Here is a 17,881-nt window from a genome sequence, read left to right as displayed (position 1 = left end):
GTCTGAAATGTATTACTGTGAGCAATTCAAGTCTGCACACTAGAAGCCACACAGTGAGAAAAGAGAACTAACAGGAAAGGAACCAACAAAGGATAAATGGCAAAAGAGTAGTGAGAGATAGAGTCCAACAGCACATCCTTGCCTTTCAGTTAAAAAGTATTTTTTTTTCTACTAAATACCTATCCATTCCGAGCTTTTCACCACTTTATTTCAATCATTACCTCAATTTTCACTTTAACTTTACAGTTCAGTTTTTGAAAAAAATCCAAACCATTGTGTGGAGGGGAGAGAGGTGGGAGGCACATCTACTGTTTTAAAGGATTATCAGACTTAGGTGCTACATTTTTAGGTGCTGCTTTTCAGCAGTGCCATTGTACCATACTGTCTGCTGTTTCATCAACTTGTCAGCTCATGAGCAGGTGCCAGGCTTTGTTCCTCTCCAAGTCTGAACGTTCAGTGAAGCCAATGGAAGTCTGCAAAGTGTGTTGTGTTAGGGCACTTTTTTTTTTGCAGGGAATTTAAAGGTAAACATTCCTATTCAAAATTAATGTCATTTGTTGCTACAGCAAAAAAAGTCACAAAGCATTGCTAAATGGGTTATTAAAAGTTCTGAAAATAGTAGAGGTGCCTGGGAGATAGCACTCAGGAAGCACTTAAAAGCCTAAAAATCACTGGAATGTATAAGTAATGTGAGCAAATTATAAGATTAAACCAAATAAAAAAACCATCCTAACATGGGAAGATGCTCCATACCCAGCCATACACATCCCAAACTCTCCAGCTGATAATTATGTCAGAAGGCAGAAAGTTCTGTTTGACTTTTTATAAAACAAGTATATACTATCAGAGTGCACTAAGATTTACAAGAAACCATATTAAATTCTCAGATTCATTAAAATCACTGACAGACATAAAGCCACGATAGCAAGCAGCATTTCTGTCTATCCAGCCCTCACTGTGAATCACAGCAAGAAAAAAAAGGTGAATAGTTTCACCTAAAAGCAAGCCACCATTAAAAAGATTGTTGTGTCCTAGTGATCTATGTTATTGTTTCATGAAGTGTTATACTATCAACAATATCAGAAATAAAAGATTCCGCAATGTTTAAGAGATTCTCAACGTGCATTGCTTCTTACACAGGTACTATATGAGTAGACAGAAATCAAGCAATATTCAGAGCAATTAATTATTCTTGACAAATGTCAGATCCTCTGAATGTGGCATGGTTCATTTGCGATTTGGCTAGATCCAAAGCTTATTAGACTAGTCTGGTAGCTACTGTACTGTACTTAGAATCTGATGCTTGAGTTTTTGCAAGAGAGAGCAGAAAGACCTGAAAATGTTCTGAATGTTTCTCAGGTCTAAAATGAACATCTCCAGTTCAATTTGTCAATGGATCCCAAGGAGTTAATCCAAGGACGGACATATCATTGCAGGTGGAGGAACAGAAAAGCTTTCTTACTAACTATTCAAGTGGAAGAGGAATCACTGTTCCAATTTGGATTTTGTTTTGTTCTAAAAAATAGATGAGTCCTTAATCTGGAAACATTCCAAGGAGGTCAGAAGTAAATACTGGGCAAGGTATTATAACGAAGTAATAAAGTTACGTGCTATTCCTTCATAGCTATTTAATTGAATAAAGGTAGCCAGGCATATAGTAATGAGCTTCTGCTTTATCAAATGTTGTTTCTGGTATTTCCATGAGGCTGATTAGCTGTTGCTTCTTCATCAGGTGCAAGAGGAGGAGTGTCAAGCTCACTTCTGTTCACTTTGATGCAAACTTGGCCACTACTTGCTGTAGATATTGCGGTCAAAGTGTGTCTCCTTCTAAAATTGCATTAAGTGTTCCTGAAAACAATAACGCTGCTAATTTTTTCCTCTACTTAGAAAAAAATTATTCTTGAAAAATTAGAGGTCTTTAAAACTAAATAATTGAAAATACACAAAAGAGGAAACAAACTTTTTGCTTGGTGAGAAGGGTGCTGTATCTTCCAGTTTTCAAAGAGGGTGAACTTTAGCTGTAAAGTTGTTTATTATTTACAGCTGTGTGAATGCAGCATTTTAGCGTTGTATCTTGGACAAAGGCAAATAATCTAGCATGATTTAAAACGAAGAAAAAAAAAAAAACCCAAATCATGGACTCCTAAAACATAGAAGCACCTCTTCTCCTCCTCCTCTGCCTTTCCTCTTTCACTTCCTTCACCTCCCCCCCCAAAAAAGTGGTTTCTACTTTAACTTGTGAAGTATTTGACAGTTTCTCAAGTATTTAGCAATGAGGATCTAATTGGAAAGTGCCAGGTTCTTTCTTATTGCACTTTATCAATATTGCTAAGGGAATGATGTAATTGTTTGGGGTTTGGTGAAGACATTCCATGTCACTTCAGTGTTAATACCAGGCTGGAGCCTTCCTTGTCTGCCTGCGTAAGCTAGATAAACACAGACCTGTGTGCTTTCTTCTCATCTCAGGATACTTACTCAGAGAGATCTTGGAACATGTGCCTATTTCGAGCTAAACATTTCACTTTTCATTTTATCCATGTGCCAGAAATCCATTCCTTGGATAAACACTTTACTTACTGACACTCTTAAAGTCACTAAACACGATAAATAAAGAGAGAATACATCATTTCAAAACCGATTAAACATTTTCGCACTTGTGACAAATGAACAGCTATACACTGCATGGAGTCTCTGGAGCAGACATTCCATTTGCTTTGTCTTTATTTTGTGTGGAAGATTAACTTTCCATTTCAGCTCATCTATTGCACAACTGAGCTTTTCTAAAATACACATTGCTGCATTTTCCCCAAATCATTATTCATTTTAGAAATATTTTTGTTGTTATTGCTGCAAGAGCTTTTCTCTTGGACTTTTGCATTTTTACGGCGACATCAGCTTTAACATTCTGTGCCCAAGCTAAAAGGAAAGATCTGCAGTTCTTACTGAAAGCTAAAGAAATGCTATCATGGGGTAGCAGTGAACTTACATATGGGCTGAAGTTATCCACTTCAAAAAGAAAAATCCAAGCATATTAATCACATTAATTTTGCTCCATCTAATCCATCTCTTTTGCTTGCACTACTTGCTTGTCTAGTCATCCTATGCATTGCTGGTCTACCTATGATTAGCCAAATGTAACTAATCTTTTATTTAGCTTTTTAGGCTCTCATCTTCTCTTTCACCCCCCAAAAAAGAGATCCTAAGCTTTTTATTTCTAAACTCCTCTGAAGATCTTAGTATAAGAAACACATTTAACACTAAAGATACATCATGAAGCTATCTTCAATATTTTAACAAATACCACTGAGTGGAGGAAGAATTTCAGTGGGATGATGGAAGAAAGAAAGAAAGAAATGTAGCCTGGATAATAGTGAAAATAACTTTGTCCCAAAGTTTTAGGTCCCAGCATAATTCCTCATGTTTTCCATGAAAGCTTTCATATGTGATGCTATCCTTGCTAGATATTCATAGTAAAGAAAAATGAAGCAGAAATTCCTTCTTTGGCACACTACTGTGTGAAGGAGTTGCTGCACTTTGCAGAATGGGAGAAGAAAGTATTAGGACAAGTCCAAGGAAGTAGGCCAAGCTTAAGGAGGGACTAGGGAGTCGTTTGCTTTCTTCCCTCATATTGCGGATCTTAGATATATCACCAGGAAGTTTTTGATATTGTGGTTCCAGTGCTGTCAGGGAAAAAATTACGAAAGAGAACGAACTAGATACCAGAAGACAATGGCAAGTCACAAGCTTTCTGAACGCATCGTGGATTCCCCTTGCTCTTAGGAATCTGTTAGCTTTGGACATATAGGCTAATCCATTTTCCAAAGAAGAAACTAATTCCTTAACAGAGCAATTTGACAGAGATCAACAAAAATATCTTACTAACAGTTTGCGCTCTCTGATTTTTATTGTGAAGGAGATCTTTACGGATAAGAATTATGTAATTCAGCAGTTAAACAAGCTTAAGGAATTTCAGGAATGCCTTTCATATACTTGAGTAAGAGGTATGATACTAAGCCAAAGCGATACTAAGCCTTTGTTCCATTTTAATATCACGATCCCACATCACAGATGTGCTACTCGTGAGCATACCATCTCCTTGCAAAAAAGGAGGAACATCCACTTTCTCCTTTGCTTTCTTTGCAGGTACTCTCTTCAGTACATGGAGCAAGGAAATAGAAAGAAGCTGTGGTGCTTTACCGGGGAAAAATCACCCATGCTGTCACAGCAAGGCAGGTGACTAACCTGGGTATCAGGGCCCTATAACGGTTAAGACATCATAGAAAAAAATTATAATCTTTTCTAGCAGCATACTCTACTGGAATCCTATTGAGAGCTCTCCCAGTTGTGTTCATTAGCATAGATTCAGTGGTAGTTGAGCTTGTTACAAAAAGAAGATGCTATTTTTAGTGAAAGGAAAATAAATGCAGACTGTCAGTTTCACCAAATCTGGACTATAAATGGCGTGTCATATTTTGGTCTTTTGCTGGGACAGATTTTTATCTGTCCCATTTAAACATTGCTTCTGAACAACACTGCCAAAAATCAGAAGAAACCACAAGTTGTGCAACACAGTGAAGTTCCCAATTTTGAAAATGCTCTCAACTGCTCACATCTGTAATGAGGTTTAATAAAGTATTTTATTTTTTTGCCACAAAAATTATTTGAAGATCTATTAGCATTTCTACAAAGGCAGTCACAGTTAATTATACATATCATAAGTATTTTAAAAGCAGATTTCCATTCCTTATTTTACAGCAGACATTTTATAAGCACAGGAAGTGGTGCTTAGTGAATAATAGCTGTCTGGGGAATGCTGTGTGTCTGTCAAATCACCATGATTCTGGTTGCGAATGAACAGTTTTCTCTCAATCCAACTGTCATATTCTCAATTTATTTTTATATAAGGTAGATGCATTTTCAGAAAGAGCAGAGTCACACAAAACGTTTCTCTAAAGGTATACTGCTGGCTTATATTCTTTCAGTTTTTCTTTTCTAATGATTAAAATAAAGCTGACAATAAATAGATATCATTTGGTTTTCTGAATGCAGTTCTGTCACTATCCAAAAATACGACACTGTTTGTTTCTAATATAGCTACTTCTAAAATAATACATTTTTCAAAGGAAGGAAGGATTTTATTGCATTGTTTTTTCTTACCTTTTATGTGCTTCTGTCAGTGACTTCTCTTCATTTTCTTGGTCTATTTTAGCTGTAAAAATACAGGAAAAGAATTTGCTACTAGGTCAAAGATACAGATGCTCTTTTATGATAATGTTCACTGTAAATATGTCATGAGTCTTGCATCCATTAATACATCAAAAACACCTGAAGATGTACTCATTTACATCAATTCTGAGAAAACGATCTGAATTATATGCCCATTAAAAAAAAACTTACAGCAAATTTTAAGAAAAATAAAATTAAGAATTCCCCCAGTAACATAAACAACAGCAACCAACTCATGAAAATGACTTTAAAATATGTATCTAAAAAAATGACTATGAAAACTTGATGGATATAGGAATTTGTCTGCCAAGAGGAGGAGGAAAATCTGAACGAAAAGTAGGAAGGTTCAGCCTCCCACCTGTTCTAAAAGTTGCTTGACAGTTACAAATAAAAGCTCTCCCCCACAAAATAGCTTAGTTTAGGAATGGGCATGCCTAAACAAGAAAGATTCAGGAGGTATTAATTATTCGAGTACTAGAACCACTGTGCACACAGTTTGAAAACATAACTTTTTTTATACATTCAAAGGAAACCATCATCTCATGAAGAAGATTCAAAATACTCAACTGCTATGCCACATACTGGTCAAAAATGATCTATTTTCCACATATTTTCTTACATTTTATTTTGTACCCATTTTACTTGATTTAGATGGGAATTGTGGTATACAAATTGTACAAGGATGCGCACGTTAACTCAGGCATCACCTACATGCAAAGTGATAGCACAAACTGGCTGTGCATGTGTTCTTAGCTAAGACTTATACTTGCATATACACTGTAGACATTCACATAGCATACCTAAAGTCCCATTTATGATCTGCATGTTTTAGCCAAAAACTTTTTAGTTTGGAACTTGATTCCCCCTTTGGTCTGTTAAGAGTACTGGCCTGCTAACTTTTAAGGAAAAGTTTAGAATTCACTTCCAGGGAGTCAGTGGACTTTGGGGCATGCAGAAGCTCTGAATTTTCCTGAAGACAAATGCCAGTTCCACAGAATTTATATGAAAAACTGAAAAACAAGTACAAACTTTTAAACTACCCATTCTTCGTCCTACTTTCTTACATAGCTCTACAATAATAATACAAATTATTTTTCCACTTTGCAGATGCACCTTTGAAATAGAAAGCCCTGAATTTAAATTTGGCTCAAGTGAGAATAACAATGGAATTATTAGGGAACAAAAATAATCAATATTTTTCTGTTATGAAGTTTCAATCAAAAGCGCTTTGCAAACATACACTAACACTAAAATAGACATGGGAAACCCGTAGCAAAGATTCATAAATGGAGTTTCTTTTTTTTTTTTTTTTTTTTTTCCCTATTCAGAACAAGGATCAGAATCAGGGCTCAGACCCTGCAAACACTTGCTACTATTTGTACGCAGTCTTCTGAGTAGGGTGAGCAGGGCCCGGATTACTCACAACAGCAAACGTTGCATCTAGTAATCATTATCTGAAGCCTCAAACTCCAACATTGCTTTGCTTAAAACAAAAAAATCCCAGCAAACCACAGGAAACTTGAGGGAGAGCTGGGTAACTGTTCTCAAGGAACTCAAGAGCACGTGAAGGCTGCCTGATTACGGGTTTCATCACCAGCTTGAAACTCAGCCCAGATTCTTCAAAAGGTCTGTGAGGGCTCACAACCCTTCTGAGTGAACCTGGGCCCAGTGTTGAGTGAATCTGGGTTGACTTATAGTTTTGAAAGCCTTCTGCCTTCCTTTGGATATGAAACCAGGTGAAAACTGGCAGCTTTGATAGAGTTTCTTTTTTTTTTTTTTTCCTCCATGCTTCAATCCTGGAAGTGAAGGTATTATTTGCTGTAAAATTGTGTGGTGCAAGAGAGAAGAGACTTCACACAAAATCCCTGGACTCAAGGAGCTCTCATAGCTTATTCTAGGCTAACGCTTTCACTAAGCATCTTCAGATACAATTCCTAAAATAAATAATTCTATTACTGAAACATTTAACTTGGACTTCTCTCAGTTAAACAGTTTTTGGAAAGGGAAGATAGCATGCTCTATCTTAGGATAGTTTTTTAGTATACATATCATATTTGTAGGATATAATACTTTTCATCGTTTCCAAGACTGATGGGTCATAGTAGCAGCATCTGAGCTACTGATGGGTCATAGTAGCAGCATCTGGCTAGTTCCACCCCCCTTAAGCATGTGTAGAATGGAGGGAGGTTGAACAACAATGGGGAAAATATTCCCTAATTCATTTTTAGAAAGAGTGCAAGCACAACAAATTATACCTTGCTCTTAAAAGGAGAGTTTAAAATGCCTCCACTCTGGAGCAACTTTGGTTTCAATTCTAGTTGAAAAAGGAAAGTTATTATTGATGGTACACAGAGGAAATTAAAAAAATACTTCAAGTATCTGTACTTTTAATCATTTCATAGAGAAAGGGATATTCACAAATAAAAGAATCCTGAAAATCCCTGAATGATGCAGATGCATGTAATTGTTTTTTTTTAAAGTAATACATACTTACATGTATGGCAGCTAATATACCCTCATAGAGAGATTTCATCCTGCATCAGATCATCCCTTGGCATTAGCAGAGTTTTTCAGGAAAGAATTTACTCTAAAAGAGAATTGCCTTTTAGACTGTTCCAAATACATGATGACTCTTCTAAACCTTTTGCACATTTTCAAAAAGATATTATTCGGGTGAGAATCTGACCTGCAATCCATTTACTGTCTTATTTTTCTAGATACAAAATGTTACAGAACAGCCCTAAAATGATTCCATTTTAACAAGATGACTGTTGTTACCAGTGAAAGAGAAGAAAATATAGTATACTCAGGGAGCGGCATCCTAGTCTAAAGTAAATATTCAGAAGACTGTTTTGCACTAGCACTACAGTAAACATCTAAAAATTATACATAGTGGCTAGTCAAAGACAGACATTAACCATCAGATGCTGAAGCAATATGAAATTCCTACACTTTCTGGAATTGAGCTCCAATATGATCATCTGATACTAGGGATTATCATTATTCCACTCTGTACTAATCTTCCTGCTCATAAAGTACTTTCAACCCATGTTTCTGCTAATGTAGGGAAAAATAAATCCAGAGTTAAGAATGCAGTAGAAGGATACAGCTTCCAAAAATCTCCAAACCTTTCTGAATATTAAAATTATGATGATAGATTCAGTTGAAGAGTCCCACAGTATGTTAGAGTTTACTGTTTCATTCAGCATAATGTATCTCTACTCTCATTTCTGCCTCTAAAGCAGTTCATCACAGTTAGTAGGGAGAACGCCTGAAAGGCACCAGTTTGACATTCTTCCTTCTTGGCAAGCCTATACCAATTAAGTCCTGAAAACAAGCTGAAAGGCGTCCATGAGGAGATAAGCGTGCTGAGAGAAAACTGTATTTCTTTTTACAGAAGAAAACTCCTCCAAGAGGTGAAGCAAACTAGAGAAAATTCCTACTCATTTCATAGCAATCCTACGGAATCTGCAGAAACACGGCAATGGCTGGAGCAGGCAAATCAGTCCTTTGCAGGTGTACAGTGGCATCTGAGCACTCCAGGTGCTTAGCTCTGCCACTAAAAATTCTGTCTCTCTGTCCTCAGAAAACAAGATTAGTTCAGAAAATTTTAGCGCTTCCCTCTGAAACGGATTAAAAGAAGTCTTGTAGTGATCCAGGACATCTGCTTTTGTATGTATTCAGAATCCTTCAGATGACTATAGTAATGATTGTTTGTAGGCTCCCATAGTAGATATAGGAGCTTCTGTTCTTGGGTCAGTGCTCTATCCCAACTGAAAATATTCCATATTTTATTAACTCATCATCTTCTCTCTGATCTCCTGCTTGGAGTAGTTTTTTTTAATCCTTGACACTAATTTACTAAACAGCCTCTAAAGATACTGTTCCAACTCTATTAAAGAATATATCATACCAGGGAATAGTAGTCCCTCTATTTTATGCAATGCAGCAGGGAGTAGAAATAAAACTTAGTTTTATATCTCTGCTTGCATTCTTTCAATATCTTGTAAGGCTTTATACGCAGCTCTCATAATCCTAAAAGCATACATATTCTGTAAAATATATTAAAAAGGATATATTTGAAAAATAACCCTAGGCCATTTTGAAAAGCATTACCATATTAAATAAAGAACATTTTAGAGGAAAGTGACCTATCATGGAGCAAGCAAGAGGAGCTGCCGTAATCTAGTATCTACTATGTACACTGAATTAATTATCTAATTTGCTTTTCAATACTTCTTTTGAAATGCCTTAATGCCTTCTTGCACGATGTTGTTCCACTGTTTGTGTGCTTTTTCCATTAAGATACCTTCATGTTATTTAATGTTTGTCTCCCTTTAGAGCAAGGCCTATACTTCCTAAACACTTTATATATTTGGTCAAAATTCAAGTACATTCCTTCCTCCCTATGTCATTCTTTCCCAAGAACTAGGATTGTACTGTATCCCAGACTCTTCAGTCAAATCTTTTAACTACAGGGTATATATATTCCATTAAAATACACTCACATTAGATCTTCTAAATGTCTATCTTACTGCTTTTTGTAGCTTCTTTAATTTACTGTGATATTTTATAACTGAGGCATAAAACTTGACTTCAAGAAATTCAGAATGATCTTTCTAACAAGGCCTCACAAAGTCTAATTAATTAACTTAATTCACAAAAGCTCTGTTGTTATCAGTATATAGTCACATTCCAGAATTATAAATGCCTTTGTTTTATGTTTGCTCTTCCAGTTCTTTTATATTCCAATCCTGCAAAGATTACCTATAAACTTCTGCAAAGGCACATGTATGAATAGACATACTGAAATCACACAGACATTTAAGAAAATATTAAGCATCTCAAATAACTGAATCTGAGCTGTATACACAGGCATCCTAGAAAATGATTGTGTTTAGTCAAATAGTATCATTCACTTTTCTGCAAATGTGGTTTGTTTTTTTTTTTAAAGAAGCCTAGAAGATAAAATTAAACAAAGTGGGATTCGAAGATAAACACGTAAATCATTTTTGACCATGAATTGTCCCCACTGACCCCAATAGCAAGTGATATGTCAGACATATTATGCTAAATTCTTTACAGGAATCAAGCCACTCTGCGAACCAAGAGTACTGTCAAGTATTTTTTCATTTCTATCCAGCAAACTTGTTATTTGTTATTATCCTCCAAATTTAAATTATACCTTCAACATTAAATCTCATTAAAAAAAAGATTTACATTAATATAAACAGACTCTCTATTTTCTGTATGTACAGTCATTGTATATAATTTATATTTTCTCTGTTTTCAATTCTCAGTTTCTTGTTTGAAAATGCAACATTTCATTCTTTACCCCCTTCAGACAATTCAACAAATCTCAAAAACATTTGCCCCAAGACTAACTGGGAGGTTAAAAACTTATGACAGCTCTTTTAATCTGAGACTGTTCTGTCCTTGTGCTATATACATATTACTGAAAGCAGTGAAATTCTTAGAAAGGCTTTTTATTTTTATGTTTTATTATTTCTATTTATAATTCTTTTCCAACCTTTGCTGCAGGCCTTTCCAAGGTCTTTATAGAGAATATATCTTTTTCCACAGTGGTGCTGAGTGAATATTAGCTGGGACTAGTGAAAATAAACCAAGTATCTCCCCCAGCAGGGCTACCAACTTAAAAACAAAAAAGCTGCCAGATGCTGAAGCTGAGAGACAGACTTTCTTAAAAAGAATGTGGAAGGTAGGACAGTCACCCCTCTGCTGACCCAGTCTCACGGAGGCCTTGAGATGGCCATCAGAGGCCATGAGGATACCTTCTGCAGGTATCTTATGCATGTGACCAGGAGTGAAAGAAAGCAAAGACAGAAGGAAGACACAAGATGAACAACCATCACAAACAGATGCATTTAGTTATACTGGTATTACAATCTAATGCCCAACCCAAGGAACTTTGCCAGAGCTCCTAATCTTAAGAAAGATGCTCCGTTCTCCTCAGTGGTAGGTGTGATTTTCAAATGCTCTAAAAAATCCAATAGATTCATACTTATAGCTATTTTATTTGGACATCAGCATACCATTCTACACCACATTTCTCAAATACCTGACAACATTAACTGTCCAAGACATCAGAATCATTAGAAAGGCCTAAAAGTCCCTCTTCCTTCCTCTCCTGGGTCTTGCTAATGTCCTCTGTCTTCATTTTTTAAATTTTTTTGTTGTTTGTTCTCTTTGAATGTCTTATTTTTACTACAATAAGCCCTAATGGGGCAGAGGACATGAGCAGCACTAGGAAGAACTAAGCAGTCGTTAATGACAGAAAATATCGGAAAAGAAGCGGGTTTGAGTAAGACTATAAGTGAGAATAAGTTGATCATTAATCTTTAAATGATGACAGGGCTGATGCTTACTGGCTTTCTAAAAAGTATTAAAACTTAAGCTTAAAATTGAATATGCAATAACACCAGGAGTTTCATGAAAAAATATACTCCAAATAACAGTTAATAAGGATTATCAAATGCTTGTGTATGCAAATATAATAGATAAGCACAATTAAAAAAAAAAGATATACCTTTTGGTTCAGATTCAGAAATGATTTTGAGTAGACCTTGTCATACTAAGAGAAGGTCTATCCTAGATTCAAACGTCCATCTAATAACTTTTGTTCCATCAGAATTTTTTTTTGTTGGTCTGTGTTAAGATCTTGACCCAGTGATTACTGTCTGTAGTCACTGTCTGGCCCCAAACCCTGCTGCAATTTAAGCTATTTCTCCTGAACCAGTTTCAAAGGACTATGAGTAAGGAGATGCATGAAACTGCCATCCCTTCTGATCTCCTGATCTCTCTTAAGGGAATATCACATCTTCTCAGGTAATTGAATACAGGAATGCATCTGAGTAATCTCAGATGGAAGGCAACAAGAATCCTTTCATCTGCTTGTCTATGTTCTAAATCTTTTTGCTTTTTTCTCTTTTTATTTAAAGTGTTAACTAGTATTTGTTTATAATTAGCTATGAATGTGCTTTCCAGCAACTTTCAAGTGGAGCCAGGATTTTTTTTTTTTGACAGATACAATGCCTTTACAATGAGTCATTACAGCTACGTTGCCATAGTTTTGAGAATTTCTATTTATGCTGAACAAAGATCCAAGAACATTTGGATGGCTTATTATTATTATTATCTGGTATATGCACCCTAAGAAAATTTTGCAGTGGAAGAAAGCAGGATTTCTTCTGGGAATGCCAGCAGGATTCCCATGTCCTTCTGGATTTCCTACAACAAATTCACAGAAAGTTGTGGGCAGAGAGAACACCCACTCCCTCTCCCCCATTTGCTAACACTTTCATGCATACATGAAACAGAACATTTAAATACTTCATTTAGGCCCCGGTTTCTTCAAGATAGCTGTTGATGGAGTATCTAATATGCTCAGCATTTTTCTAATTATGATAAACACATGCACATTTGTATTTATTCCAACCAATGGCATTTCACACTCCCACACAACAGCTCAAATTATATGTTATCCCCATAGATTATGAATAAGATCCATGGAACAACAGCTTAAACTTTTAATGAATATGTAATTATTGAAACAAAAACCTTAAGCTTATTTTATCAACAGCAGACTATATAAAAGCAGACTCCCCCAAGAAATGACTACTTTAGTTAACATTAAGGATCAAAATTCAGCAAAAGTCCTACCTCCCACTCATCATCCTTCTCACGATCCGCCTAACTTTTTGGATTTTAAGCAGGAGGCGTCAGAGAGGTTGCCACAGGGAAAACTGGCTTGTGGCAGCCAAGTGTTAAGGGATGTTGCTTTTTGATCCTTTGAGGTCGGCTGTTGCTATCACGGTGAAGCAGAATTCACCAAGCATTGGACTGTTCGCCTACTGATGGGGAACATAAGCTGAGTTTAGACTGTCATGAGATGGGTTACTTTCACCCGGCTGATGATGTGTTGTTGCAACAGTAATCCTGCTCAGTACAAGAGGAACCGCAGGTTCCGACATGTGGTGTACGTGCTTTGCTGAGCAGCCACTGGAGCGAGGCCACTGTGGTATTTTCTATTTGAGCACACTCTTCTAATTCATCTCAATCTGGTAAAGGACAGGTCATCTGTCACCCTTTGAAAGATGACATCTATTGTCATATGAACAGGAGGGAGAACAGAGGACGCAGATCCGAGTCTTCCGAAAAGATGTCACACCATCATGCCCTAGCCATGTGTGTTTAGGAACTACTCACTATAACGTCACATTCGAAGCAGTAAAATATGTTGTATTTCATGTGCATATTTGAGTACCTCCTCTAAACCTACCTCCCCACCTTCCCTGCCACTGATTCAAAAATCCTACACAGCAGAACGATCTCAGTCAGGTCAGGACTAGATAGTAAACAGACTATTAGTTACTATACCTGGGACTGAATGTATGTTATTATGCACAGTGTAGATAGTGCAAGATTTTTCAGGCCTAATTTAAAAGGAAGACTGTCCAGCTGTAAACCTGCATCCTGCAGTGCTAGAGAACGTGCCATGACATGCTGACTAGAACCAAAGAAGAGGCTAAGTAGCCTTCCTTAAGCTTTAACGTCTCTGTTTTTCCTTCTCCATTCCAAGAACTAAATGGTAAAATCAATGTTATCTGAAAGGATCTTGGGTTTCACTGGAGAAAGGGTGTAAAACATGTATTATATATTTTTTTCCTAATTATCAGCAAGATTTTAATTAACTTCTAGTAATGCTTGAATTTGCTGCATTCATTCAGAATTTTGAGGGGTGAATGATCTGTATTAGTTTCTTGTTACTCTGACTCTCATGGTATTGCCCTTTTCCCAGTTAAAGTCAATTTATCTTTTTACTGTACCATAGCTGTGCTGTCCACAGTGGACAACCTATAAACATGCCTATGGATATGTATAAAAATGCTTAAATTAGGTCTTGTGCTGAAGGAACAGAGAGCTGCCATCCCCAGTCTAAAGGCTTGGCCTTTCACGTCTTGGCCTTGTCTTTGAGGCAAGGTGAGGCTAATTCATTTAAGCCTTTTTAGCGGTGCAAATACAAAACAATGTGAATTAGGATTATTATATAATAATGCATACCAGTGAAGGTGCTGACAACTGAGGTAAGGATAAGTTTATACAATACTGATGTTAAACTATTTATTAGCATTAACGTGTCAGTGTGAGATTAAAAAAAAATACTTCCAGCACTCAAAGAGCAAGTTTAAAAAGCTATTTCAATAATCCAAGGAAAAGAATACTAACATAGAAATGTAAACATTAACAGAATTAATTTATTTTAGTGTAAATTCCTCCATCTTTTGTTCTAGTGTTTGTATGTTGCTCCTTCTTCATATTCCTCCAACAATCTCTTTTAAAGTGAAAAACTTTGATTTTTTTATCCTACTAATAAATATATTTTGCAAATCTAAATATTTAAAGTGAATGCCTCCACATAACTCTACCAATATTCAAACCCTTTAGTGGTCTGGGTATTCTTTTTTGTTTAAGAAAAACACAAATATTTCTTAGTATATATTCCCAATAATATTTTTAGTCACAGAATTATTTTTAGGAAAATTAAGAAGTAATGCTACGTTCTCCATTATAGTAACCAAATCATAAAAGCAACATTTAAAGAAAACGGAATCTGCAAAATCAATCATTCTGGAAAATGCCAGAATTAAGATTACCCTAGCAACGTTCATTTGGCAATCATCTGCACTGCTTCTTCTGGAGCCAGGAACTGAACCCAGCCATCCAAGATTCAGCCTGATGCTTTAGTTTCATTCACAATCCATCATCTGATGATGCACAGCCTTTTGCTGCCTGACCTAAAAGAGCAAGTTATGGCCAACTATCTGGTTGCAGCTACAGAGATAAATACAACACACTTTGTGATTTATACGTCCATTTACTAAAGATTTGGAAACTGGATTCCTGAATGCTGTCCTTGGCAAAAGATGGAGAATGTTACAGACACTTCATCCCAGAGGACAATTTTAGCATCTTTATTCTGCAGGACTACAAGGATGTGGCTAGAACTCAGGTCTGGAGAGTAGTCTGTATTCCCGGGTCCAGCCAAACGAAGCCTGGTGCAGGCATTCACTAACAAGAACAGCATTACAGAATTTTGTAAAACAAAACTAGAAGGAAGCTAAGATTGAGTGATGACCTTGCTCACCCTAACTGACAAGCATACCAGAATTAGTCTAAATATTTTTTCGATAAATCAGTGAAACATCTGAAAACTATGTTTTTACTTCTTCTATAAGCAGTCCATTCTAGTGCTTAAATATTCCAAATTATAATGCTTTTTCTAAAGTCTAAAACTAATGATACCAGTTTGGCTTCTGAATACAGTATCTGATAACTTTCTCATCTTTCAAGTCTGTGACTCTAAAATAATTTTTAGTATCTAAGTGGAAAAGCTGTGATTCAAACATATTGCCTCTTCCTAGGTCCCACACCAGGCCTACTTTTCTAAGGGGTGGCAGCTACTACCTTCTATCTGAAGTTTCCTGCCTCGTCAGGCTGACGAGTACACACAGCCTAGCTAGAGTCCCAACAGCAAACACTCAAAGGCTGCTTTTCACTGCGAGGTTAACTACAGTTAAAATCGAGGTGTCGTGACTCATTTGTGGGTCACCCACACACATTCTTCTGAGAGCTGGCTATGCTACCAAGTGGGGACCAAGTTAAAGGACTAAACTGCTAATGAGACTCCTCTACAATTTGCTTGCTGATTAGTGCCCTCTAGTACTTTCACACTTGTTGTCCCCCACCTGTGCAACCTGAGGAGGTAGACACATTGCCGCGTAACCCCATGGAAAAGAAGCAATAGACTAACTTTCTAGCTTTCTGAGCCAGTAGATGTGATCTCACATTCCTTTGTGTCCCTGTTCCAACCACAACTAAGATCTTAAGGGACAGACTCCTCAAATAGTGTTCTCCATTGTGATCTCTCTTACTCAAACCAAGGTAACTTGTATGGAGTAACTTACTAACAGAAAATTTCACTGAAGACATACCCTAGCAGATGCAAACAATACTTTTCAGATGCTGGCAGTTTGGCCTGAAAAACTTTTCATTGGAACAGGACCGTTTATCTACTAAATGTCAGGCTTGTGTTTCATATCACCCAAATACTGGAAGCCTTCAAGAAAACGGTTAGAAACATGTAACAAACAAAACAATATGCCTTTTAAAAGTCTAATACACTTTGACATTTTTTCACAAACTCCTTTCGGAAGTAGCTTAATCTAAAAAAAAAAAAACAACAACAACAAAATTCCCTGCAGCTATGGAGCATTTCAGCATAAACGATTACCATTTGAATAAAGGTAAAAACCACGTGTTATATATCTTCTGACAGATGGTTTACACCATGTGGTCCCAAAAAAGAGAAGGACAGAAAATGGGGGAGAACAGAAAGGGTTGTGTTGGAGGTCTCGAGGCACACAGGCTCTCAGCAATGCATAGGATAGAGCATACTTACAAATATTCTCTAAATCTAATACAGAGATGATATGACAGTTTGATCTTCTGTTAAGTAGAGTGATCAATTTAAAAATGACACTGAAGTTCATCAGAAAAGGGACTGGGACCCTTTGACTACCTATTATATTTTGATGAATGTACTGATGATTTAGCCTACTCACTAGCAAGGCAAAAACTGGACCATCTCAATCATATACCCCACTAGCATTTTAATTTAAAATGTTATGACTCTGAACACTTCCCTTGCTTCTTCCCCTTCTTCATCCTTTTACTGGAATGATCTTTAAAAGTAAACTAAAAGAACTTTAATATGTGGCCTTTTTTGTCTCTGCTGAACCCAATAAATATGTTAACATTAAAAAAACACAGATTTTTATTAATAGTAACAATCAGCTAGACTGGTAACAATAACTGAATTAAAAGTTACATAACTGTGCCAGACAGTAACTATTCTTATAAAGCAGTGCCTTTCTAACTCCTTGCCAGGGATACTTAATTGGTGTCCAAATGTCTTGCCTATGGGAAAACCATTTTCCATTTTAGCTGCTAGCAACAAGTACAAGTGAATATGTTGTAAATAACTAGCTACTTTGAACTTTTGGGTCCCATTATGCACACAAGTTATCTACTCTGAAAATGCATCATATAAACATGCCAAATTATTCAGCCCTATGAAAAATGCTTTTCATCTGAATTATAAGTTAAAACTTTTTCTGACTTTAGAGAAACTGGAACTCGGAAAGATAAAAACTTAAAGCTTGATTTTTCTTTGCCCAGAGCATATGTTATATAAACACAAATCCCCAAAAGGTGCCAAGAATTGTCCTTCTGTTTTTCTAAATGATCATGTGTGCAGTCTAGCTGAAAAGACTCATCGATTATGTCTACATAAACAACAAAAGCCCTTAGAAAAAATATCTAGATCAAAAGCCTGTCAAACACTGAACAGGAAAGAGAAATCCTGCTTTAAACATGGCCTCTTTCAAGTCTGAATTCAATCCCATGAAGTAAAAACAAAGGATTTCATAATGAAAGGTATTTAAAATTACTTTATTTTTGGAACTTAACCAGGGATTCTTTTTTCCTATATGTTAACCTTTGTCTTTCTTATATTGCAACTAATTCTGAAAAGTAGTCCTTGCAGTCTTAAATAAATGTAGAAATTGTTTATTCA

General features: G+C 36.3%; 1 protein-coding gene across 2 annotated transcripts in view; it reads right to left on the bottom strand.

Annotated features, from left to right (window-relative positions):
- FMN2 (formin 2) overlaps nucleotides 1–17,881 on the bottom strand; it is a 195,273-nt gene that overhangs the window by 30,062 nt on the left and 147,330 nt on the right. For both annotated transcript variants that reach the window (XM_068939260.1, XM_068939261.1), the window contains one exon: nucleotides 5,158–5,209. In XM_068939260.1, coding sequence (XP_068795361.1) covers nucleotides 5,158–5,209 — 52 coding nt within the window. The remainder of the gene's footprint in view (nucleotides 1–5,157; nucleotides 5,210–17,881) is intronic.

This window comes from Struthio camelus, chromosome 3, assembly GCF_040807025.1.
Source record: "Struthio camelus isolate bStrCam1 chromosome 3, bStrCam1.hap1, whole genome shotgun sequence".
NCBI lineage: Eukaryota > Metazoa > Chordata > Aves > Struthioniformes > Struthionidae > Struthio > Struthio camelus.
Note: the sequence above shows the minus strand (reverse complement) of the source record. Positions and strands in the feature narration are given on the sequence as shown.